The following is a 26219-nucleotide window of genomic DNA, read 5'->3' as shown; positions in this document are numbered from 1 at the left end:
GAATGTGATTCTCATGCCGGAGTGACCAGTCACTGCAGCGGCTCCTGAAGGAGGATCCTGATGGAGCCAGGGGTGGTCTGTCCTCCATGGTGCCGCCATGATGGTTGATGTCACATGGACAAGGTCAGGGCTGAGGTGGACCCCAGTACCCTGCAGGCTGCATGAGGCCCTCAGATAGGTCTCAGTGACCTGCACTGCAGTCACTGGCTGGATTAAAAGAATGTTTTTGAACAAGTTATGACCATGAGTTATTATTTCTTTTTTTGTCTTTTTAATTAAAAAAATTTTTTTTAAAAGACTTACAATGTTGTGCCAATTTCTGCTGGGCAGCAAAGTGACCTAGTCATATATATATATATATATATATATGAATGTGTGTGTATATATATATATATGAATGTGTGTGTATATATATATATATGAATGTGTGTGTATATATATATATGAATGTGTGTGTATATATATACATATATATATGAATGTGTGTGTGTATATATATATACATATATATATGAATGTGTGTGTGTGTATATATATATATATATATATATATATATATATTCCAAGAGACTGGAACCTCATTGCTTATTATTATTTCATTTAATTTAAAATGGAAAAGGGTTGGAGGTCCCTGGCAGTCTAGTGGTTAGGGATTCAGTGTTGTCACTGCTGTGGCACTCGTTCGATCCCCCGGCCCGGGAACTTCTACATGCCACAGGTGCGGCCAAAATAAAATAAAATCATTAAAGGAAAATCAAATGGCAGAGGGTCTCTGAACTGCTTCTGGGATTTGGGGGATGGGAGTGGTTTCTTTCCTGTGCACCAAAGAACTGAGGCAGGTCAGATGTATATTAGGACCTATCTTTAGGTCGCAACCAAAGGCAGCAGTGACCAGTCATCATAAGCAAGAGGGATGCGCTGAAAACTGGTAGGACCACCTCGAGTGCCGCTCCACCCACATCATCAGAAACCTGTCTCTGCTCTTTTTCAGGCCCCTACTGGACTCACGTCCTGTTTACCTGGAAGTTCAAGGAGGGTCTGAAAGTCTATGTCAACGGGACTCTGAGCAACTCAGACCCGAGTGGAAAAGAGGCTCATGCCTACGGGGAGCCCAATGCCAACCTCGTGATAGGGTCCGAGCAGGACCAGACCAAGCGCTACGACAACGGAGCATTTGACGAGTTCATCATCTGGGAGCGCGCCCTGACTCCGGACGAGATCGCCATGTACTTCACAGCCGCTGTTGGTCAGTGAGGGGCACCGGGCTGCGGGTGTGATGTTAGCTCCAGCAGGGTCGGGGGTGGGGTGGGGACCTTTGAACTGCCTCCCCTTCCCAGCATTTCTCCCCACTCTCCTGACACAGCTGTGTCCTAATGAATCTCATTAATACAGTGGTTTTTTTCTAGAACATTCGCTCCCTAAGATGAAGGAATCAACAACTTACCAGAAACATACTGAGATGGATATTCTTGCACTGGTTGGGGGGGGGGTGCTTCAAGGTGCACGTGACAGGTGGTTATTCACAGTTGTTGTGGGAAGTCAATAGTCCAGGCCCATTAGTGCATTTCATGCACAAATGTTTACCCTATGCCTCCCACGTGCTAGGCCCACCCACAGGCCCTTGGAGAGCCCCAAGGACGCTCAGCATGGAGCAGTGGTTCAGATCAGGGACTTGGAGGGAACCTGGGTTCACATCCTACCCCAACCTCGATAAGCCCTGGGACTTGTGAAGTGACTTTTAAAAACTGGTGGTGGAATTCATATAACACAAATGCAGCCATTTTACAGTGTACAATTCAGTGGTACTTACTATGGCCACAGTTTGTACGGTCATCATCCTTCAAGGAAGCAGCACCATTAGCAGTCACTCCCCGTTTCCTCCTCCCCCAGCCCCTGGCAACCACTCATTCACTTTCTGTCTCTGTGGCTTTGCCTATTCTGGAGAGTCCGTATACATGGAATCATATGTATGTGGTCTTTTGTGTCTTAATCTCTCCAAATCACAGTTTTTTCCTCTGTGAATGAATGAAAACACCACTTCCCCTGCCCTGGGATGTTGGGAAGATTAAATGGGGCAAGGGTGTCAGGCCATTGACTTGCCTGAATAAGGCACATTGTCAATACATTTTAGCTGTTTTTAAAACTAATATTTATACATTCCCTACAATTCCATTTTCATTCTGCCCACGAGTGAACACACTGTTTCCTACCTACCTATCTGCCTATCTATCCATCTATCCATCCATCCATCTATCTAATCTCAGAGCCGCTGTGCAAGCCGAGTCGCCTGTGTTCATTGCAGCCTTTCACTCAGAAAAGGGACTTCATTTCCTTTCACAGAAGTGACACAGGACGTGTAAAATATACCATGCCCTAGGAGAAGAAAGGACATCCGTCTCTTGCATTTTATTGCCCAAGATTCAGAGATTGGTCACTTTGAGACTAAGAAGTCATTCATATTTGTGTTAACTGAGAGCCTCAAACAGATCTTGCCTTCCTTATTTTTTCTTTAATTTTAAGTAAATTTTTGTTTGTTTGTTTGTTTTGGCTTTTTTTAGGGCTGTGTCTGTGGCATATGGAGGTTCCAGGCTAGGGGTCAAGTCAGAGCTATAGCTGTCAGCCTACCCCACAGCCACAGCAACACAAGATCCAAGCCACATCTGAGACCTACACCACAGCTCTCAGCAATGCCGGATCCTTAACCCACTGAGCGAGGCCAGGGATTGAACCCAAATCCTCATAGATACTTGTTGGGTTCTTAACCTACTGAGCCACGATGGGAACTCCCTTTTTTTTTTTTTTTTTCATGGTCTTACCCGAGGCCTATGGAAGTTCCTGGGGCTAGGGATTAAATACAAGCTGCACCACTGGATCTTTTAACACACTATGTGGGGCCAGTGATCTAACCCACAATTCCACAGTGACTTAGGCTGCTGCAGTCAGCTTCTTAACTCACTGTGCCACATGGGAACTCCCCAGTCCTGCCTTCTTGATAGCTTATTGTTTTACAACACTGGAAAGAGGGATTGGTGTCTCTGGCCCTTGTAGCTGTCCCAGCAAACCCCTGTCACAGGACATGTCTGGGCTCAGGGATGTGGTGCGTCATCCCCACCCCCTCCCGCACCCCACACTCGGGAGGGTGCTGAGTGATCCTTTCGGGGTTCAGGAGAGGTGTTCTGTTAACACTTTGGCATCTCGCGGGGTGGCGCACGCCCTCACTTTTGCTGAACCAGAGCAGGCCTCCTGTTTGTCCCAGCCCGGTGACAAACCACACTGTATTTTATCTCTAACTAGTCCAGAAGCCATGGAAATCCATTTCTTTTGCTTCTTTCTTTGCAATCAGTAAAAGTGTGTATCAAGCCATCTTTTTATATGATTAAGAGTGTTCCCAAGAGATTTAGAATCAAAATAGAAAAATAACTTGACCTGCGAAAATCCATACAGTTTACCCATTCAGCCAATTTCTGAGCCCTTTATCTTTCTGGCAACGTTCCTACTCAAGACATTCTTGGCTTCTCTTAGTTGGGGTATGAAGCTGGTCGATTTTTGAATGAAGACAGGCCTTCTTGAGGGTGGACCAGGGGACTGTGTTTTAGTCCTTAATTAAGCATTATCGATGTTTTTCCAGGAAAGCATGTTTTGTTGTCTTCAGCATCACCAAACTTCTTCATGACACCCACAGCAAACACCATGGTGAGCAGATGCATTTCTCTTTTGCCCTCCCCACCCCACCCCCTCACTGCCCCATCTTGGGATGTCTTTTTTTTGCTTAGACTATATGCCAGGAGAGTCTGGCTCACAGTTACCAGCCGTATACTGTCTGGGAAGATATAATAAATGGAGGAGAGGTGTTCCCATCATGGCTCAATGGTTAACGAATCTGACTAGGAACCATGAGGTTGTGGGTTCGATCCCTGGCCTCGCTCAGTGGGTTAAGGATCTGGCATTGCCATGAGCTGCGGTGTAGGTCGCAGATGCGGCTCGGATCTGGCATTGCTGTGGCTCTGGTGTAAGCCGGCAGCTAGAGCTCTGATTAGACTCCCAGCCTGGGAACCTCCATATGCTTCGGGAGTGGCCCTAGAAAAGGCAAAAAGACAAAAAAACAAAAAACAAAAACAAAAACAAAAGTAAATGGAGGAGAAGATAATGTGGGCACTGATTCTTGATGCTAGAGTGAGTGAAGGAAAGAGCCTCTGCTTCCTGTGGCCTGTAGCCTCAGGCCTATGTAGAGTGAACAAGCCTTCGCAGGGACCACTGGCCCCCAAGGCTGTTTCCTGGTGCCCTTGGCACCCTGGGCAGAGAGCAAGGAGGAGCTGATCTCTACACTTGGCTCCTCTCTGTGCCTCTTTCTTCTGAAGTTTGAGGAAAGGATCGATTCATTGGCAAAATGTTCCCCTCTAGAATTAGCTTTGGTGATCCAACAACAACTTTCCTTCCACAGAATTTTAACAGTGAGTGAACAGGGAGTTCCCCTTGTGGTTCAGCCGTAATGAACCCAACTAGTATCCGTGAGGAGGCGGGTTCTATCCCTGGCCTTGCTCAGTGGGTTAAGGATCCTGTGTGGCTGTGGCTGTGGCTGTGGTGTAGGCCAGCGGCTGCAGCTCTGATTCAACCCCCTAGCTGGGGAACTTCATATGCCCCAGGTGTGGCTGTAAGAAAACAAAGCAAAACAAAAAGTGAGTGAATAAATTCTCGAACTATCTGTGTGGGTTCAGATCCCAGTGCTCTCATTTATTTCCACGTCAGCCTCTCTGTGCTTAGTTTCGTCTACTAAGTGGGTGTGTATTTGATGGGGTTGGTATAAGGATGAAATGTTAATATATGTAAAATAGTCACCAGGGCGCCAGGTAGAGAGTAGGCGCCATAATCATGATTATTCTGGTGGAAGAAGCATGAGGCCCAGAGGAGGCATTGAACTTCTGGAGAACGTCTCGGCTTAACGTTCTTAATAGCAACTCATGTCGCTGAACTCTCTTCAGGTGCCCACTGATGCCTACCATCCCATCATAACCAACTTGACAGAGGAGAGGAAAAACTTCCAGAGTCCAGGAATTGTTTTGAACTACCTTCAAAATGTGTCGCTCAGCTTACCCAATAAATTCCTCTCGGAGGAGACAGCGCTGAATCTCACCAAGGTGAAGCCCTCTGATTTCTGTGCTGAGTGGACCAGGGATGGATCAGGGATGGTAAACTGCCAGATGTGTCTTTTTTTTTTTTTTTTCCCATACCCACAGCATGCAAAAGTTCCCCGGGCCAGGGATCAAATCCTTGCCCCAGCAGTAACAATGCTGGATCCTTAACCCGCTGTGCTACCAGGGAGCTCCAACTCAGACGTGTCTTGTTTGACCTACACAGAGTTTAAAAAAATGAGGAACCTGTATATGAAAGTCTGGGGTTCAAGGAGTTCCCGTCGTGGCTCAGCCATTAATGAATCCAACTAGCGTCCACAAGGACATGTGTTCTATCCCTGGCCTTGCTTAGTGGATTGAGGATCTGGCATTGCTGTGAGCTGTGGTATAGGTTGCAGACGTGGCTTGGATCCTGTGTTGCTGTGGCTCTGGTGTAGCCTGGTGGCTACAGCTCTGATTGGACCCCTAGCCTGGGAACCTCTACATGCCAAGGGTGTGGCCCTAAAAAGACACACACACACACACACACACACACACACACAAGTCTGGGGTTCTGAAGTCTCCTGAACAACCAGATGATGTGGCCACTCCAGCCGGCTCAACACAGCTCTGTGGTCTCTGCTGCATCCCCTTGGATGGGACTCAACTCTTTGTTTTCCTAGCGCCCAGACAGCCTGGCCCACTTCTCCATCTATCTGGCCTCTGGAGGCCTTTGAGTTTGAAACTCCCATTTTATTTTATTTCATTTTTATATTCCTCAACGAGTTTTTTACATTTATAGTTGTACAATGATCATCACAACCCAATTTTATAACATTTCCATCCTAAACCCCCGGCATCCTGCCAACCCCCCAACCTCTCTCCTTTGGAAATCATAAGTTTTTCAAAGTCTGTGAGTCAGTATCTGTTCTGCAAAGAAGTTTATTGAGTCCTTTTTTCAGATTCCACATGTAAGTGATGCAACTCCCATTTTAAACTCGGCTTACTTCCCTTAGCTACAGGTTAAAGTTGGGTCTTTGGCAGATTTAGCTGTGGGTCCACAGTATGACCCAAATGCTGTAACTTGTATCTCAGTGGGTGTTCCCAGAGTCATCTAAAGCACTTAGTGAATGCACCACGTATGATATTGGAATCAAGGTGCTTTCTTTTTTCCTTCTCAGAATCTTTCTGGGATCAAAGTAGAGGATGATGCTGGGCTCTTGGGGCTTGACAGCTTCAATCTCAGCCCACGGCTTTTGGCTGATATGGAGAGAGAAGGGATGTTTGAGGCTGTTTCACCTCAAAAGTGCAGCATATGGGTTAGGAGCAGGATGTATCTTAGGGTCTCACTGCCGGGTTGTTACTTACTCTCTGCTCGTTACTTACTGCACACCCTTGGTCATGTTATTTAGCATCTCTCTGTCTCATTTTGCTCATCTGAGATATAGGGGAGATGATAATAGTACCCACCTAATTGGGGACCAGAACGGTTCCCATGTTCATTGTACCGTGTCTGGCACTTGGTGAGTGCTTTTTAAGGGTTCTTAATTCTTACTGGATTCCTTGTTGAAGAGGGGCCCAAAGAAGCACGTGAAAGCATGTGTTCATTAAAACAAGACATCCTGAAATGCAGGGAGGGTCCTGGGAGCTTTCCTGCGAAGGTGAGAGAAACAAGAGTTACACTTCTTAGATTTCTTTGGTTCATTCATAGACCATGCTAGGTTCTGGGGATCTGGAATGACCAAGAACCACTTTGTTTCCAAGAGGCTCAGGGTTGACAGGGTGAAGATGGACTGTGGAGTCTGAAAAGTGCTATAAGGGGATATCCTGAGCTGTGAGAGCTTATAATTCTGGAGTCGGGGAAGCTGGTCTGACCTTCAGTTATGTCCTTGGCCACGTTTTTAACCTCTGCAAGCCTGTGTCCCAATCTGTGACATGGGGATAATTTGATTACCCAAGTCTCTGTTAGAATGGTATTGACTGCAAATAACCAGTAATAGGACTGCATTTTTTTTTTTGTCTTTTTAGGGCTGCACCCACTGAATATGGAGGTTCCCAGGCTAGAGGTCGAATCAGAGCGATAGCTGATTCGATCCCTCTCTAAGCATTCTGCTGTGTTTCCAAATGGCTAGGACAGCTCCAATCACCACACCTCACTGACAAAGACCAGCAGAGAGAGGAAAGGCAGGAGGCACCTCCCTCTTTACAGAAGAGGAAAATCTTTCCCATGGTTCCTGCAGATATCCCCTCACATGACCTCAGCTAGACCAATCATTGGCCAAGGGGAGTGGGCCTGCTCATTGGCTCAGCCAATCATAAGGTGTTATGCACGGGGCCAAGGCAGCTGTGTCGGAGCACTTCCAGTTCTCCACAGGAAGCACTTCTGGTCTCCCCACCTGAGCTCAGGGAGTGGATGTGAGGATACTTAGAGGAACAGGCTGTTCAGAAGGTTGAAGGGGAGACTGGGGCTCCTTCGTAGCCTTGAAGGAGATTCACATGTCTGTAAGGGAACATAGAATCCAATGAAGATCAACATAGGAAACACTTGCTTTTTAGACTTGGTGATTTCCTCTTTCCTTTGGCTCTCCTCCCCTCAGTTATACTGAACAGCCTCGGAAAGTGCAAACTCAGATGCATGTAGGGGCCAGACAAATGGCTGATTGGGTCAGACAGACAATAGGGAGAAGCAGAGACTGGGGCAAACTGGAATGAGCCCACCCACAGGGAGTAGCAGCTAGATGCTCAGAGCCACTTGATTTTAACCTTTAGGGTTACTTCTTCTGATTTTGCAAGCAAAGTTCTATGGCATTTTTCAATTTTTTTTTTTTTTTTTTGGTCTTTTTGCCTTTTCTAGGACTGCTCCCGCAGCATATGGAGGTTCCCAGGCTAGGAGTCTAATCGGAGCTGTAGCCACCGGCCTACACCAGAGCCACAGCAATGCGGGATCCGAGCCGTGTCTGAGACCTACACCGCAGCTCACGGCAACCCCAGATCCTTAACCCACTGAGCGAGGCCAGGGATCAAACCCACAACCTCATGCATGGTTCCTAGTCAGATTCGTTAACAACTGTGCCATGATGGGAGCTCCTCCATGGCATTTTTAAGTGGAAAATCATTCAATTTTAAAAAAGTGGACAGCTACCTGAAATTTAAAAGCAATTATGTACAGGAGTTCCGTCATGGCTCAGCAGAAACGAATCTGATTAGTATCCGTGAGGACACAGGTGCGATCCCTGGCATCGCTCAGTGGGTTAAGGATCTGGTGTTGCCGTGTGCTGTGGTATAGGTTGCAGATGCAGCTTGGATCCTGCGTTGCTGCAGCTGTGGCGTAGGCTGGCAGCTGGAGCTCTGATTCAACCCCTAGCCTGGGAACCTCTGTATGCCATGGGTGCAGCCTTAAAAAGACCAGACACACTAACAAAAGCAATTATGTGTAAACCAAATAAAAGACATTTATGAGGCAGATTCAGCCCATGGGCCATCAGGTTGAGACCTCTGTTGTGGGTCTTTGTGGAGAAACCTGATTCTGGGTGTCCTGGGGAGGAATTATGCAGCTTGACCCCAAACTCCACTGATTTCTTTTTTTTTTTTTTTTTTTTTGTCTTTTGTCTTTTTTATTGTTGTTGTTGCTATTTATTGGGCCGCTCCCGCGGCATATGGAGGTTCCCAGGCTAGGGGTTGAATTGGAGCTGTAGCCACCGGCCTATGCCAGAGCCACAGCAACGCGGGATCCGAGCCGCGTCTGCGACCTACACCACAGCTCACGGCAACGCCGGATCGTTAACCCACTGAGCAAGGGCAGGGATCGAACCTGCAACCTCATGGTTCCTAGTCGGATTCGTTAACCACTGCGCCACGACGGGAACTCCTTTTTTTTTGTTGTTGTTGTTGCCAAACTCCACTGATTTCTGACTGGATGAGAAATTAAAATCTTTGGCATCCATTTTCCAATTTTCCATGATGTCTTGCTTCTCATCACTAAGAGTTGAACAGAAAAGTGATGAGAAGTCATTTCCTGTGCCAGGTAATAAGGTAGTCATTAGCTACCCATGGCTTTTGAGCGCTTGGACTGTGGCCAGTTCAAATTAAGATGTGCTGTAAATATAAAATACATGCGGGTTCTCTAAAATTTTTTTTTAGAGTTCCTGGGCTAGGAGTTAAATCAGAGCTGCAACTGCCAGCCTACACCACAGCCACAGCAACGCAGGATCTGAGCCACGTCTGCGACCTACTCCACAGCTCCCGGCAATGTAGGATTCTTAACCCACTGAGCGAGGCCAGGGATCAAACCCACATCCTCATGGATACTAGTCAGATGTGCTTCCACTGAGCCACAGGGAGAACTCCAGGATCTCTAAAATTTAGTATGACAGAAGGTTGTAAAATACCAAATTGGTAATTTTTATGTTAGATGATGAAGTGATATTTTATGTTGGGCTAAGTAAAATTAATTTCACCTGTTTTCTTTTTACTGTTTAAAATATGGCTACTAGAAAATTTAAGATAAAAATGTGGCTTGGATTATATTCCTGTGTCGGCAAAGTATAGCCCTTGGGTCAAATCTAGCCCATTGCCTATTTTGTAAATAAAATTTTATACAGTCATTCAGTTATGGATTGTTTGTGCTACCTTTGCACTAGAGTGGCAGAATTGAGTGTTTGTTCCACAACTGTATGGTGAGTAAAGCCTAAATTTTTTACTAGGTGATCCTTTTAAAGAAAAGTGCAGACCCCAGCTCTAGATTAGAAACTAAGCCATTGGACCTCAAACCCAATGAGGGCAGGAATCATGATTCTTTTTTCATCTTTAATTTTTAAGGCATTGCATTTTAGAGTCTTATGAGTATTTATCAAAGATAAATGAAAGTATGAGGCATTTTGATGCTGTATTCTGTAAATATTTAGCATTTAAAAGTGTATGAGGAAACATGATTTTTCTGGAGAAGCTGTTTGCTGGAAATATGGGAGGTTTAGACTGGGTTCTAAGTTTAATTCTGGTGTCTATAGTGGAAGATACATAGTTAAAAACCTACTCAAGTAATGTAAATAAGTGAAACAGACTAAGTGTAAGGCAACAGGGAGTGGTGAGGACTGAGGTAAACAAGGGACACACAACTAACTAAGGAATCAGCTGCTGTTCAGTTTTGGTCAGTTGTGGCCATGTGGGTCTGTGGGCTATGGCTTGTCCAAGCTTCTTGTTTTTTCAGAAGGAGGAGGAAATTCACATAATTTCATTTAAACCTCCCAATTTGAAGATGTTAGAAGCTAACTTCACTTTCTTAGAATAATAGCCAAACCAAACATAGTGTTAAGGCGATTTGACAAGTGACCCCAAGTAATTTCTGCTTTATGGAAAAGTAAATTCTAATTAAACAAGTGTTTATTTTGTGTCAGTTTAGCTTTCCATTCAAAGAAAAGCATATAAAGGAGGCCCTGATTTGTTCATTCATTCATTCTTTTATTCATTTATACATTCATTCATTCAACATGCCTTTCCTGAAGGTCAGTTATTATCTCCCAGACATTGTGCTCAGGGCTTCTGCTGTCACTAAGCTGTGAACACACATCTAGCAATTAATGCTTGTCACTGACTAAAGGGTAGTCACAGGGAGTCAATAAGATAACATCTATAAAAGGGCTTTGTAAAATGTAACTTGATCCACTAATGGGAGCTGTTTTCCTTTACTACTGTATATATAGTAGTATAGTATATATATGTAAAACCCAGCCAGTGGGTGATAAAAATAGGAAGATCCAAGGTCTTATGACTATGAGGCTTAAGGGTACATATTAAGTAGTGTTGTGTTGTTTGCTTTTAGACTTTCTTAAAAGCCATGGGAGAAGTTCTTCATTTGCCCAGTTGGAGTGCTGTGTCAGAGGTAAGAAAAAAGAACATTTTGGTCTTAGAAAACGTAGGTACTTTGGGAACCATTTTGTCTTCCTTGAAGTGGCATAAACATGGCCCAATTCACATCTGTCAGAGAAATGGTGCATCTCTCGGTCTTGAAATCTGGGATAGTAGGGCTTGTTTTGACTGGATAGACAACTGATTTTCTGTGCCTTCTGTCTGCATCAGAGTTCTATGAGTGTAAGTATCATGGTACTGTTATCAATGCTGAGCAGGGGAGTGGTTGGATTTCTTCATGAGGGATGTATGCTTGTTTATCATTTTAATTATAATTATGCATAATTTTTCTTTTGGCCTCACCCGCAGCATATGGAAGTTCCCAGGCCAGGGACTGAATCTGAGCCACAGCTGCACCCCACACCATAGTTGTGGCAATGCTGGATCCTTTAACCCACTGCGCCAGGCTGGGGATCAAACCCGTGCCTCTGCAGTGACCTGAGCTGCTGAAGTCAAATTCTTAACCCACTGTGTCACAGTGGGAACACCAATAATACATATTTTTAACCATAACATTGTTCTTGAGTGATAATAAAACACTTATTTGATGTTTAAGGATTACTATATTAAATGGAAAAAGTTGAATGTGTGAAAATATTCATGATTACAAGTGTAAAAATCAAAATAGCTTCTCTTTTTCCCAACTTTATTGACCTGACTTATTTAAGAAATAGAACAAGTGAATATGTTGTGGCGAAGTTAGAAAAAGCAGATAATAAACATATATGTAAAATAAAAATCACCTGAAATCCTCAGGCTGAGCAATTATGATTGTAAGCGCTCATATATATACCTCTTAACAATCTAGTTTTCAGTTCTCTTATATGCATATCATATTCTGCAAATATGCTATATATCTAAATTTACCTGTTTTTTTCTTTAATTATGTCAAGAACATTTCCCAGGGGTATTAAGTATTCTTCAGCAATGCTGTATCAGTCAGTCTAGGCTAGGTTGTGCTGCAGTAACAAATAGGCCCTACATCTCAATGGCTCAGCACAGTGCACATTTAATTCTCACTCATGCCAAGTCCACTGTGGGTCAGAGGAGCGTCATCTCCACCCAGTGACCTAAGGATCCTGGCTCTGCCCATTTTCTGATGCTGCTGTCTCAGAAATGTCCAGGTTTTCTGTCAGGGGTGGGGGAGGATGAGGAGGACTCTTAACTGCCTTGCCTAGAAGGGCCATAACCACACTATTATTTAAAGTACTCCTCCTGAACTCCTATAATGTTTAAAAAATATTTGCCAGTTTGAGGCCGAATGCCATCTCATTCTCTCATTATTAATGAGACTGCTCCATGGTTTGCATGTGATGAAATTTATTTGCACAGTTTCAAAGGGAATGAGATTGGACTTCACATTGGCAAAGGAAGAAAAAAATGGTCATGAATTTCAGATTGATATAATCTTACCTAGAAACAAATTCATTTTTGTTTGTTCGTTTTTTTTGTTTGTTTGTTTTTTTTCTTTTTTGGCCACCCCAAGGCATATGGAGGTCCTGGGCCAGGGATGTGATTTGACCTGCAGTTGTGACCTATGCCTCAGCTGTAGCAAGGCTGGGTCTTTTACCCGCTGTGCTGGGCCAGGGATCTAACTTGCGTCCTGGGGATGCAGAGATGCCACCAATCCCACTGCACCACAGTGAGCACTCCACAAATTTGTTTTGAAAAGGCACAGCCCTCCAGAGTTCATGACGTTGTGTACATGGCTGCAGCCTGGGAAACACCCAGAGGATGGCCAGTGCAGGACCTGAGCAGATGTATTTTCTGCATCATTTTACATTAATTTTTTTCTGAAAGCTCTGCCACAAAATATGAATAATCATGAAACTATTCAGACTCAGGCAGGCTCTACTGTGCATTAAAGGGAAGGTATGAATCAGCCGCTACAACAGAAGTGCATGCCAGAAACACAGATTGTCATGTGCTTAGCTATGCTTGGCTGATTGAAATCAGGCCAGAGGCCTGAAAGAAAATGCCTAAAATTGGCCTCAATGTTCTATTTCCAGCTCATTAGACTCTCATGGAACCTGTGTTTCTGAGAGAATGCCGAGGACGCCTAGCAACAGGCAGATGCTTTTTCAGAAAGGCGGGAAGGAGAACTGGAGTGTGATGGCAGAGATTTATAAACTGCACTCCTGGTGGGGGGGTTGAGACTCCTCCTCCCTGCTAGACGTGTGTCTGATGATATGGGACCATCAGCCTAGTCCTGGGATGGCTGCAGAGATATGGGGTGACCAGGAGGGATCCCTGCCTTCCCGGGTCCTCTCTGCTGTGGGGACTCAGAGCGAAAGGCCCTTGGAGGGGAGGGGACATGCCAGGCACATCAGGGAGGCCAGGGGTGCCCTGGAATGCTGGCACCTCTGTCCCTTCATGGAGACTAGGATTATACTGCTGGTGTCCTCATCCTGGAGAATATTTGGGAACTTTTAGCCCCTTCCTTGTGAAACAGAAAGGGATGGAGTTGGGAGGGCAGGTCAGAGACTTGCCAAGGTCCCCATTGAGTTCAGAGTGGAAGGAACTAGGATCAGGAAGGTCTCCCCGTGTCTGAGCGTAGACACCTTGGAGCTGATGGCCTGGGAGACCAAAGTCAAACCTCGGCCGGCATCCACATTCTGCAAACTCAGCTGGGCTGGGTGACCTCAGAGGTCACCCCGGTGCCTGTGAAATGAGGTAGTGGTGTGACTGCCTCTCCTCTCGGCTGGTTGTTGTGAGAACAGAGTGGCTGCTGGGCGTTGGTTCCTCCTCTGCAGAAATGTTGGCAGTCTGATCTTGTGAGTTTGATGCTTCAGTGTGGGGCACTTGCGGATGGAGTTCCATCTTCATATCTCTGTGTCTCCGTTGCTTCCAGGATGGCACCATGGTGCTGGGCTTGATTGAAACTGTCGAAGCTGTCATGAGCCACATATCTTCCAACCTGCAGCCCAGAGAGGCCCATGTCACCATCGTGGGCTCCTCGTCCATGGCAGGTAGCCTGGCAGCCTGGGCGCGGGCAGTGACTGGCAGTGTGGTGGGAGGAGCCAGGGTGGGGGTGTGGCCAGTGCCGCCTCGATGTTGAACTTTGCTGTGCTCCTGCACTTTGTCATGTGCTTACGGATGTGCACAAGCTTCGCACACTATCGGTGGACTTGAACTTGTGCATTGCCTGCTGGACAGTTACATTTTGGAGGAAGACAGAGTTAGGTCGGGGAGGCTGAGCTCAGCTGTGATGTGGACACCAGACCATGTGAGCCTTTTATGTGTCCTTGGGGGCCAAATTCATCTCAGGTGACAACTGGCCTAGTTCAGAACAGGAGGCGAGAAGCAGCAGTATCTGTGGGGTGACAGGTGCACAAGCAGGTTTTCTTGGGTCAGCTGGAACCTTTTCCAAGCTAATGGTCATGCAGTCCCATACAAAGCAGGCATCGCGGCTCTTTTATTTTAAGAGTCTGTGTCTAGGGAGCGTGGTGCATGAGTACTTTACCACCAGAGCCAAACTCTAGAAAGTAAGCTTAATTCACCCATTTGCATTAGGTTTTTTTTTTTTTTTTGGTTTGTTTTTTTGTTTTCGTATGTGTTTTATTTATTTATTTTTTTCATTTTTGGCTGCCCGGTGGCATGTGGAATTCCCAGGCCAGGGATCAGATCTGAGCCACAGTTGCAACCAATACCGACAGATCCTTTAACCCACTGTGTGGGGCCTGGGATTGAATCTGTGTCCTGGTGCTGCAGAGAGGTGGCCCATCCCATTTGTGCCACAGAAGACACTCCCACTTGGGTTAGTTTTAAGGGGAGTTTGTTGGCTGAGTCATGTCCTTCCGTGGGGAGCTGGTGTTTGCTTCGAGTCAGGGGTGACTGTCTCAGGTTTTTGTTTCCCTGTGTCTCGGGGGTCCGTGACATGGAGGCAGAGCCCCCCAGCACAGGGGTCTCCGCAGGCCTGGAGGTAGTCAGTGCCCAAGGCATCTGGAGCTGTCGTCTTGCTCTGAGGGCAGAGAGGTCACCTCAGGCCCGGAGTGCCTGCAGGGCCTGGTGGGGCAGGTGGTGGGGGGTGGATATCAGCCACAGGGTTGCAATTACTGCCCTGGACACTTATTTTGGGGGTCCTCTTTCCCTAAATGTAATTATACTCTCCAGGAAGTTCATTCTATTAAAGGAAAAAAAAAAAAGAAAAAAAAAAAAAAGCGGGGGTTTTACAGTCTGAGGTCCTTCCCTGGAGTTGACAGCTTCTTTTCATTGGCTTGTTGTAGACTTTTCTGTGGCCAGACTGCTCCCCAAGACCTTGAATTCCTCCCACTACCGCTTCCCGGCCCGGGGGCAGAACTACATCGAGATCCCCCACGTGGCTTTCCACAGCCAAGGTGAGCTGGGTGGGGGCGGCAGGGGGTGTGCCCCAGGGCCCTCAGTGAGGGCCTCCGCCCAGCTGAGCCAGCACCTAGGGGGAGGGAGGGGCTGCCCTTGCTCCCAGGCCAGGTTTCCGAGGTGGGAACACAGTGTGTCTTGGGAGGATCCTAAGATGTTGTGTTGACAGTGGACGGGGCTGTGGGGGAGGGGCTGGGAACCTGCCTTCTAAACGGATTGCTAAGTGATTCCTAGCAAAGCCTGAAAGGAGGTGGCCACTTCCCCTCCCTGTTAGGGTGGCCCTCAGGCTGGGAACAGGGCTTCTCTGCCCAGGGCCCTGGGCTTTCCTCCTGGGCACATCGAGGTGAAGGATTATGATGAACCAGTGGCCGAGGTGACCCCCGTTACTTCCTCTGGCCCTGGAGGAGCTGCGGGGCTGGGTGGCTCTGGCCATTTGGGCTGCAGTGACTGTCCCCTCTGACCTCACACAGTGACTGTGTCTCTGCAGTTCTGTTCCTCTCCCAGGGGCCTCTGACTGTCACAGGGGTCATGAGTTCTCAGTCCTAACAATCTGGTTGGAGGTTACATGCTTCCTGGTTCTGTCTTAGAGTCTGGGGACCAAGCCAGGGGGTGTAGGACTGTGGTGTTCCCTCCCCAGCATGGAGTGCTCCCTCCCCAGCCCTGAGAAGCCCACCTCTGCTCCCTGCACCCTCTCGTCTGCATGTGTGAAGGGTGCTTAGGGATGTCAACATGTCCTCTCAGGGGACTGTCCCCCCACGCTTGGGGGGAGCCACAGAAATGTGGGTGGAGGGCAGAGACAATGCTGAGGTTAACCTTTTCTCATCTCTCACCACCTGGCTGCATGATCTGTTAGAAATCCTCAGTTTTTCAAAATCGGCAGGGCCACAGCTTCACCATCTCTGTACCCATGGAGACGTCTCACACTTGGGGGCAGGATGTGTCGATCATAAGCACTGATTCCTGGGCTCGCATCCTGGTTCAGCCACTTTTTTTTTTTTTTTTAGTGGCCTCACCTGAGGCATGTGGAAGCTTCCAGGCTGGGGGTCGAATCAGAGCTGCAGCTGCTGGCCTACACCACAGCCATAGCTACGCAGGATCCGAGCTGCGTCTGCCACCTACACCACAGCTCCCAGCCATGCTGGATCCTTAACCCAAAAAGTGAGGCCAGGAATCGAATCTCCATCCTCAGGGACACTCTGTCAGGTTCTTTCGGCAACTACCCGGTTCAGCCACTTACTGGCTGTTGGGCCTGGGCAAGTTACGGAACCCGCCCAGGGCCCCTGTTTCCCCATCTGTGAAACAGGACAGTCTTAGTACCCATCGCAGTGTATGGTGTGAGAATCAAAAGGGCAACACTCTCACACTAGTACCTGGTGCACAAGTGTGATGCGAGTTGTTAAATACATTCCTGAAATTTTAACATACTTAACAGATACCCCAATGAGCTCAGAGGTCCACTTGCGGCTTGCTCCTCCCAGCCTCCTGTTAAGCTAGTGGAGGGAGGTGACAGAATAGAGGATTCTTGTCTCATATCATTGTGGTCATATCATAGCGAGGTGGGCCCTGGCTGAAGGCGTGACGGACATCTGTGTGGCTTGTAAATCCCGCATCTGCTGCCTCGCTCAAGTGCTAGCATTGCTCTAAATCCTCCAGATACTGACAGCCACTGCTGTCCACTGGCTCAATGGGGCTCATGCTGTGCCTGGTGAGTCTGACTCCCCTAGGAGCTTCAGCATCTGTGTGTGCACAGCTGGCTCAGGGTGGAGCAGGGAGTGGTTGCCGCAGTTGCAGTTACAGTTACAGTCAAAGGGTGGAGTGGAGGAGTTCCCTGGTGGCGAAGTGGGTTAAGGATACAACACTGTCACTGCAGTGGCTCGGGTCGCTGCTGTGGCTTGGGTTCGATCCCTGGTCTGGGAACTTCTGCATGCCGTGGGTGTAACAAAGAAGAAGAATTAAAAAAAAAAGGAGTGGAGTGGAGTCTCTATTCAAACTCTGTCCTCATGGCCAGTTCTGTGCCTGAGTGTCCCTCCCCTTCTCCCCCAAGGGGCTGCCCGGTTCTTGGGTGTGAGGTCTGAACTGTGTGTTGCCAAGGAGTGGGCTTGCTGTGTATACAGGTGTCGGGGGTGGTGTTTCTCCTGCTCGTCTCCTGGAGTGCTGACAGGTGCCTGCTGTCTGCTCTTTCCCCAGCGTGGACCACCATCGTGGGCCTTCTGTACCACTCCATGCACTATTACTTGAGCCACATCCAGCCGGCTGACACCAGGTGAGTCTCTGGGACCCACACAGCATGGTGCAGGGAGGAGGTGTGCTTGTTTGCTGGGTGGCTGACTGCTGTGACATCCCCATGTCCCCACCATCACCAGTACACACAGTCCTGTGTCAGAGGACTTGTGATGCCAACACCTGGTACTTCACTGTTAGAGCAAAGGATGGAGATGCAGGGACCCCAATACTGGGGAGGCCGACAGTGCAGTGGTCAGGAGCACAGGCTGAGTGACCTTGGACAAGTCAGTTGACCTCCCGGTGCCTCAGTTTCCACTTCTGTAGAATGAAAAGCCAGCAATGTCTACATTGGTCAAGAGTATTGGATACATCAACTTAGGCCAGGAAAATTCAGGGAACTGAGGGTTCTTGGGACTAAGAAGGGCAGGACTCAGTCGGCTTCAGGCACAGCTTGATCTAGGGACCCAGAGGATGCCACTCTGACTTGGTCTTTCTGTCCCCTGCCTCTCTCTCCTCTATGTTGGCTCATTTCCAGCAGGCCCCTCCCTAGAGGCCTGACTGACTTCATCAGTTTCAGACCCACATGGGTTTGGGTCCTGAGATCTCAGGAAGGAAAAGCCAATCTCTTTTTTGAATGAAAAGCCAGTTTCATTCGGAACCCAGGAGGGTTGTGATTGGCCCACTTGAGTCATGTGCCCATCCTGACTCCATGGTATGAGAAGATCCTGCTTTCTCATTGGCCAGGTCTACTCACATGACCCTCGCGGGTTTGGGGGTGAGTCAGCCCTACTCAGACCAGGAGAAATTAGGGGAGCGGGCCACCCTTCCCTTTCAGGGAGTCCCTAAGAGGGGGCAGGGAGATAGAGCCCAGTGCTGGAGCAGAAAAAGGGCCAACACTGTGTAAGTCCATGGACCTGTTTCTGCAGTTAGTGTATGGAAGGTGAAGTGTTTCTGGGGTGGCAGACCCGCCCTAGATGAGGGCTCTGCAGAGAGCAGCAGGCAGGCTGTGTCCATCTCTGTTCCTGGGCATCTGGCCCAGTGCCTGGCTCAGAATGGGAGCTCTGAAAATGTGCCTGGAGAGAACCACACGTCTCAGAAAGAGCCACACAGACCTCCACCCCTGGCCCAGACGCCCTCCTTCCCTCGCCAGAGCTTGGGAAAACTGAGGGTCTGAGGAAGGGCGTTCCTGCAAGTTCACTATCTGCCCGTGGGAAGGAGTTCTGGATGCTGGCTCTGCAGCTGGGTCTTTAGAGTCCTTTATGATGGAAAACAGGCAGCTATTTTTACTGCCCACAGATACACGATCAATGATGAATACCTTCTAACGCTGCACATACCTGAGCCCTGATATCATGTGCTCTCAGAAGAGACTCCTCTCTCTCCAGATGGGTGGGACCAGCCCTGGGCGGAGGGTGGGGGAAGCACACAATTGTGGTTTAGCTGTAGACCTGGAGGAAAGCCACGTCTGGCCTGATGGCCTTGGAGGGCCTGCTCTGTGTCAGGTCCCTTTATAGCTAAAGAAAGCACATTCTCTGGGTGTGCTTCCAGAATTCTTCAGGAAAGTCACCAAGGAAGATGAAGCCTGCTTTCCTTGGACACATGCCTTCCCCATGATTTGGGGGAGATTTTTCCAAATCTGGATTATGAATGAAGAGTGGACCCATCCTTGGCCCCTGGTTGCTTACTGCTTTCACCACTGGTGGTTCTACTGAAACTGATTTCTTTCTGTCTTACTTTTTTTTTTTTTTTTTTTTTTTGCCTTTTCTAGGGCTGCTCCTGCGGCATATGGAGGTTCCCAGACTAGGGGTCTAATCAGAGCTGTAGCCTCTGGCCTACACCACAGCCACAGCAACTCAGGATCCGAGCCACATCTACGACCTGCACCACAGCTCATGGCAACGCTGGATCCTTAACCCACTGAGCAAGGCCAGGAATTGAACCTGCAACCTCATGGTTCCTAGTCGGATTCATTAACCACTGAGCCACGAGGGGAACTCCTGAAACTGATTTCTCAATGAAATCCACGAAGTTGTATTTATGAGGATGGCTGAGCCCTTCCGTGGGCCGGGGTAAGGGCATGCACAGCATGGTGTCTGTACCATATCCACAGCTGCCCTCGCCCCCAGGAAAAGGGACAAAGTTAGGATCTCGAGGGTTAGAAGTGTCAGCAGGCACTTTGCGTCACTTTGATGGTTAGAGAACCAACACTCGAACTGGGTGTCAGCTAACTTTTTAAAAATTAAAAACATTTTTTTTCTTATTAGGGCTGCACCCCTGGCACATGGGAGTTCCCAGGCTAGGGGTCAATTTCTAGCTGCATCTGCGACCTACACCATAGCTCATGGCAACGCTGGATCCTTAACCCACTGAGCAAGGCCAAGGATTGAACCCATATCCTCGTGGATGCTAGTTGGGCTCTTAACCCGCTGAGCCACAACGGGAACTCGGGAACTCTGTTTTTGTTGTTATTTTTTTTTTTCCTAAATTTTTATGGCCGCACCCGTGACATATGGAAATTCCTGGGCCAAGGATTGAATCTGAGCTGCAACTGTGACCTAGGCTGGGGATTGAACCTGCACCTTTGTGGCAACCTGAGCCGCTGTAGTCAGATTCTTAACCCATTGTGCCACAGTGGGAACTCCTCAGCAGACTTTTTCATAAAGGGCCAGGTGGTAAATATTTTTGGCTTGATGGGCCATCATGTCTCTGTCCCAACTACTGTGGGAAGGCAGCTCTGGTCGATACAGAAAGAAATGAAGGTGGCTGTGTGCTGTTAAAACTTTATTTAATAAGACCAGGCAGGGTCTTGGCCCATGGTGGACAGGCTGTGACATCAGTGTTGGCAGCAGTGGGATAGGGCTGAGTTTTCCCTGCTTTGGGTTGAAGGCTGAACTTGAAACTTAACCGACTGGGTACTGTTCCTTGCGTCCTAAGGGCTCCAGCCTTCACCTTCCCGCCACCATCCTCACTGCCCAGGTGTCCCCAGGCAGGACTCCTGGAAGCCTCAGGACCCAGGGTGCCAGGATCAATGCTCACACCCCCTGCAGATTGTGTGCTTTGAGACCCTTACAGGCAAAAAAAGCCCCCAAAAAACCTTCATCCTCACAACCTTCTCCTCATGAGCGTTGACACCATTGACCTCTGAACTCTGTCAGTGGCAAATTTCAGTTTTTTTCCTGAAGTCAAACAGAATGTTGCACAGTGATGATGGCATATACTCCTGGTGTTGAGTCAATCAGCTCTGAAATCAACAGCTAATGCAAAGGTGACTTATTGTCAACATTAACCCCAAAAAACCCACCCCTATAGCTAGCTCATCAAGTGTGGTCTCCGTATTTGCTGTACTCATTCCTGTAGCACAAGGGGACACAGAGGTGACCATTACCAGCCGTGTTGTGGTTCACACAGGTTCAGGAGCCAGGCTCCTGGCTTTCTTCCCCCAGCCAGGTGCCCTCACCAGCTGATGAACTTGGCCCATCCATGCCTGGCGGTCTCTCTGCCTGTGTGCTCTTTTCTTTTTTTAATTCAATGAATTATATTAATCAATTAATTTTATTTATTTATTTAGTCTTTTCAGGGCTGCACTTTCGTCATATGGAGGTTCCCAGGCTAGCGGTCAAATTGGAGCTACAGCTGCTGGCCTACGCCACAGCCACAGCATCTCGGGATCCGAGATGCATCAGCGCCCCACACCACAGCTCATGGCAGCACTGGATCCTTAACCTGCTGAGCGAGGCCAGGGATCAAATATCGCCCCCTCTCACGCCCCCCGCCCCATCCTCTTGGATACTAGTCTGGTTTGTTACTGCTGAGCCTTGACAGGAACTCCAAATTTTATTGTATTTATACTTGTACAACCGTCATCAGCAGCCTAATTTGGGCACTTTTCCTTCAAGGGCTCTTTCCTAAGAGGGATGATGACCATCCCATCTCTGAGGGTCTCTGAGTGCCGAGTTGGTGGTTTAATCAAAACCTGGTGTCCTTGAACATGATCCGTAAGTGCTCCCTTTATCATTTCCTCAGAGGGTTGCACGTTCTCCCATTACCTGCCTTTAGGATAATTATCAAGTTCCACGCACGATTAGCAGTAAATGAGTGTAGTCGCCTCGAGAGCATTTTGGTGTCCCCCTTCCGAACATTTCAGTTTTGTGCGCGATCATCTTCACACTTTTATGGATTTTTTGCGATACCGAAAGGACACAGTGGAGTCGTCATGTCCTTTTAAATCTCCATGGCGGGTGTGGAGTCAGCATGTGAATTTAGTGGAGTCAGGGCTGGACTGTCTCTCCATCACCACGCCGATCCCTGTGCAGATGCCTCAGGGCCCAAGTGTCTGCCTGGGTCAATGCCTGATGATCCACAGGTCCTGGGCAGGGGGCTTTGCTGGTCTCTATGTGGCTAGAACATAGGGGGACCTCCAAGTCTGCTCTCCCCTGGCCTTGAAGTAACAGCGAGTGTTCAGTGCCTACCAATTCTCATGCGGCCCAGGCAAGCGGTTGTTTCCTTCAAACCAGCAGTCTGAGCTGGGTGGGTAGCAGAGTTGCTCCCTCCCACCCCTCCTCCTTAGAGAGACATGGGACCCAAGGGGGCAGGGCTCCAGGGCTCCAGGGGCAGAGGCAGGGCTGGAACTTGTGCCATAGGCTTTCAGCATCTCCTTGGCGGAAGCACATGTGCTTCAGAAGGATATGCCCCGGAGTTCCCCTTGTGGCTCAGCTGTTTAAGAACCCTACTAGTATCCATGAGGATGCAGGTTTCAATCCCTGGCCTTGACCAGTGGATTAAGGATCTGGCGTTGCCACAAGCTTCGGCGTAGGTCACAGATACAGTTTGGATCTGGCATTGCCATGGGCTGTGGTATAGGCCGGCAGCTGCAACTCTGATTCATCCCCTAGCCTAGGAACTTCCATATGTTGCAGGTGCGGCCAAAAAAAAGAAAGAAAAGATAGATGTTTAAAGTGTTTAGAGGTGGAGTGTCATGATGAATTTTCTAATGCTTCAGCAAAAGGAAGTGTGTGTGTGTGTGTGTGTGTGTGTGTGTGTGTGTGTAAAATCTATTCTATATCCACTCTGTTGTGAGAGTGCTGTTTTTTTCTTTTTTTGATTAAGGTACTGTTGATTTACAATGTTGTGCTAATTTCTGTACAGCAAAGTTACTTAGTTATACACATATATATATTCTTTTTTATATTCTTTTCCATTTTTTTCCTTTTTGGGGGGGGGCAAACCACGACACGTGGGGGTGTTTCTGGGCCAGGAATCGAATCCACAGCGTGGCAGTGACAACACCAGATCCTTAACCTGTGAGCCATCAGGGAAGTCCTCCATTATGGTTTATCCTAGAATATTGAATATAGTTTCCCAAGCTATACCATAGGATATAATGAACTTTCTAGTGTTTTAACGAAAAGAAGGTGTGTGTGTGTGTGTGTGTGTGTGTGTGTGTGTGTGTGTGTTTGTGTGTGAAGTGTATGAATTGCCAGATAAAGCAAATGTGGCTGAATAGTAGGAGATTCTAGGGAATCCAAGCTTCTAGCAAATTTTCTGGTGGTTTGACTCACATGAAGCAGCATTTGGGGAGGAGGGGTCCTGGCTTAGGCAAAAATTCTGGCTCCTGCTGGTGTCTCCTGAGAGACTCCGCTGAAGGACTTTTGACCCAGGGAGCTCACCTGCAGAGCCACCAAGGTCGTGTCCGCGTCCAGGTAGGTCCCCTCCTTCATTGTCCTCAGGCCTTGTGTCCACTGGAGAATTTTCCCGAGCCACTCCAAGACCCTTGCACCTGTTCACCATGTGCAGCATCTTTCACGAGGAGGTTGAAGTTTCCTTTGCTTGGCGTTTCCTGCACCTTGTTGCTACTTCCCTGGGGATCAGTGAGAACGAAGCTCTTCTGGGATGGAGGAAGGTAGATGCCTGAGGGAAGTGGGGCGTTTTAGTGGAGCGCGTTAGAAAAGTAGTTCGTTTTAATAGGGAATCGTTGCTTTAAATTTTTTTTTTCCCCCTTTTTTGGCCACCCTGAGGCATATAGAGTTCCAGGGCCAGGGACCAGATCCAAGCGGCCGTTGCAGCCCACACCTAGGATGCAGGTGTGGCAAGGCCAGATCTTTTAACCCACTGTGCTGGGCCAGAGATCGAACCGGCATCCTGGTGCTGTAAAGATGTCACCAATCCTGTTGCACCACACCTGGAACTTCTAAATTTTTTTTTTTTTTTATTTTGTACGACTTGGTTTAACTGTGGAGCCCTAATACTCTGAAGGGTCTCTTCGAGAGGCCCCTTTTCTTATTCCACTTGCGCGAACATTTCTTGCTGAAGGACCAGAGCTGGCCCCTCCATGTGCTGGGAAGTCTCAGTGTTTGGCTGGCTGATTTCAGAATTTTCAGACGTGGCCCTGAGATCCTGGAATCTTACCTCCTCTCTGTGTTTAACCAAAGGCGGACACGACCAGCAGAGGGTCATCTTTAACCCACGGCTCAGCTATGCTGAAATCTGTGAGGCTGAGTCAGCTCCCTAGATGGGTAGTTTTGGGGGAAGTTTAGTGGAGGGGCCCTTGGCAAGGCTATGGTCAGGGCGTGCCCCCCGCTGTGAAGAACAGAGTGTAATGACGGGAAATGTTCTCAGAACGAGGGAACGGGGCCTGCAGCCACCACCCTGGGGTGATGGGCTCAGGAAAACGTGGTTCCCTGAGCGGAGGTGGAGGGGCATGGGGAGGCCACCCAGATGGGCACAGTGCCTTTGCGGGCCAGTGCGAGGTGACCCCACAGGGGCAGCACTGTCTGTGCTTCACTCTAGCCTCTGACCATCTCTGCTTTCCTATCAGTGCTCCCAATGGTTGACGGCGCCACAAACGAAGCGGGTGGGGCCTGCTTGAGGCAGCGCAGCACGGGGGGGGGGGGGGGGGGGGGGGTTGGGTGCAGCCTCTGCTCCCTGGTTGTCTTCCTTCCCGTCCCCTCCCAGGATGAGCTGGCTTTCCCATCCAGAAAAGGCCCCCGAGCCCCGGCCCAGTCATCTCAGAGTGACAGCCTCCCAAAGTGGTACTGTTTCCTTCCCAGATGACAGATAAAAAAAAAAAAATCAAACCTGGATCAGATTTATGAAAACAAAGCGAAACCCTTATTAAAATTTGAGGTAACAGAGAGATTAAATGAAGTCATAAAAACACCCTCTTTGTATGATGAAAAATGGCAAACATCTGGAAAAACAGAGAGCCGGTCATCGCTGGGTTACACGAGTGACCACCCACCGCCCTTTGGGTGTCCTCCGGACACTCTGTCCCTCCCCCACTCCCCATCCTCCCTCCCCATCCCCACACCTCCCCCACCCTGCCCCACTAGTTATTTTGAGGCAGATCTCCGCCATCATGTAGTTTTTCATCTGTAAATATTTAGTCTCTATTTTTAAAAGATAAAGACTCTAAAGAATACAGAGTAAACTACATGCCATTATCACATCTGAAAAGTAAACGGGAATTTCTCAGTCCATCTGACTTCTCATTATCCTCCACTTGGGTGGGTGGTGATGTGGTGGCTCCTCCTGGATCCTGGACCCCAGACCCTGGCGGCCCTGGCTGGAGACTATTGGTGTAAGCCTGTCTCTATGGGGAAATAGCATTTTTCCAGAGAGAAAATGTGATTTCCTGAGCCTGGTATCAACTTCTGCCCTGAAAGGAGGTGTTTACCAGACTCCATCTGTCTGAATGCACGTGTTCCTGGAGTGGAACCAGGAACCCACACTGGATTTGCACTGTGTCTGTTGGGAGACGTTTCTCCATATGTTTTGCATTTTTTTTTCCAAGTGTTTTTCTTAAGACTTTGCTCTAAGTTGTCACTGTCTGCTGATGAGAACATTCAGTTATTCCACATGTATTAATTGAATACCTACTGTGTGTCAGGCATGGTTCTAAGATGGGGGAGCAGGGAGAGCAGTGAACAGAACTGACAAGAATCTGGCTCTGGGGTTCCCTGGTGGTGCAGTGGGTTAAGGACCTAGTATTGTCACAGCAGCAGCTCTGGTCACTGCTGTGGTGCCACTTTGATACCTGGCCTGGGAACTTCCACCTGCAGCAGGCACTATCAAAAAAATAAATAAAAGGAGTTCCCACTGTGGCTCAGTGGGTTAAGAACCCAGCACATTATCTGTGAGCATGTAGTTTCAGTCCCTGGCCTCCCTCAGTGGGTTAAGGATCCGGCATTGCCCTGAGCCATGGTGTAGGTCCCAGACACAGCTCAGACCTGGCATAGGCCGGCAGCTGTAGCTCTGATTCAACCCCTCACCTAGGAACTTCCATGTGCTACACATGTGGCCCTAAAAAAAAAAAGGAATCCAGCCCTGATTCTTATATCCCAGTGCAAGATGACAGCTGGCCAGATGAATTATTAGAAAACATACCTGGAGTGGGAATGGGTGGGTGACAAATGATGCTGTATTTTAGGGTCTTATGCACATGGTTGTGATTTCATTGTTGACTAATACATTATAGTCCTAATTTTTATTATTTTTTTATTTTTATTTTTTTTTTTCTTTTTGTCTTTTGTTGTTGTTGTTGTTGTTGCTATTTCTTGGGCCGCTCCCGCGGCATATGGAGGTTCCCAGGTTAGGGGTTGAATCGGAGCTGTAGCCACCAGCCTACGCCAGAGCCACAGCAATGCAGGA

The 26219-nt window shown here is 48.2% G+C and overlaps 1 protein-coding gene across 7 annotated transcripts in view; it reads left to right on the top strand.

Annotated features, from left to right (window-relative positions):
• ADGRD1 (adhesion G protein-coupled receptor D1) overlaps positions 1–26219 on the top strand; it is a 181648-nt gene that overhangs the window by 39820 nt on the left and 115609 nt on the right. For all 7 annotated transcript variants that reach the window (XR_014828481.1, XR_014828480.1, XR_014828483.1 and 4 more), the window contains 7 exons: positions 992–1246; positions 3629–3693; positions 4980–5135; positions 10927–10986; positions 13864–13981; positions 15239–15349; positions 17538–17613. Coding sequence is in view for 2 of the 7 variants with exons in the window: in XM_003483408.4 (XP_003483456.4) it covers positions 992–1246; positions 3629–3693; positions 4980–5135; positions 10927–10986; positions 13864–13981; positions 15239–15349; positions 17538–17613 (841 nt within the window). In the remaining 5 variants the exon portion in view is untranslated. The remainder of the gene's footprint in view (positions 1–991; positions 1247–3628; positions 3694–4979; positions 5136–10926; positions 10987–13863; positions 13982–15238; positions 15350–17537; positions 17614–26219) is intronic.

This window comes from Sus scrofa, chromosome 14 (assembly GCF_054392235.1).
Source record: "Sus scrofa isolate SSC_HxYL_T2T_F1_AM1 chromosome 14, Sscrofa_HxYL_maternal_Yorkshire_Landrace_v2.0, whole genome shotgun sequence".
NCBI classification, from domain to species: domain Eukaryota; kingdom Metazoa; phylum Chordata; class Mammalia; order Artiodactyla; family Suidae; genus Sus; species Sus scrofa.
The sequence above is the reverse complement of the archived record's forward strand: the minus strand, read 5'-3'. Positions and strand labels throughout refer to the sequence as shown.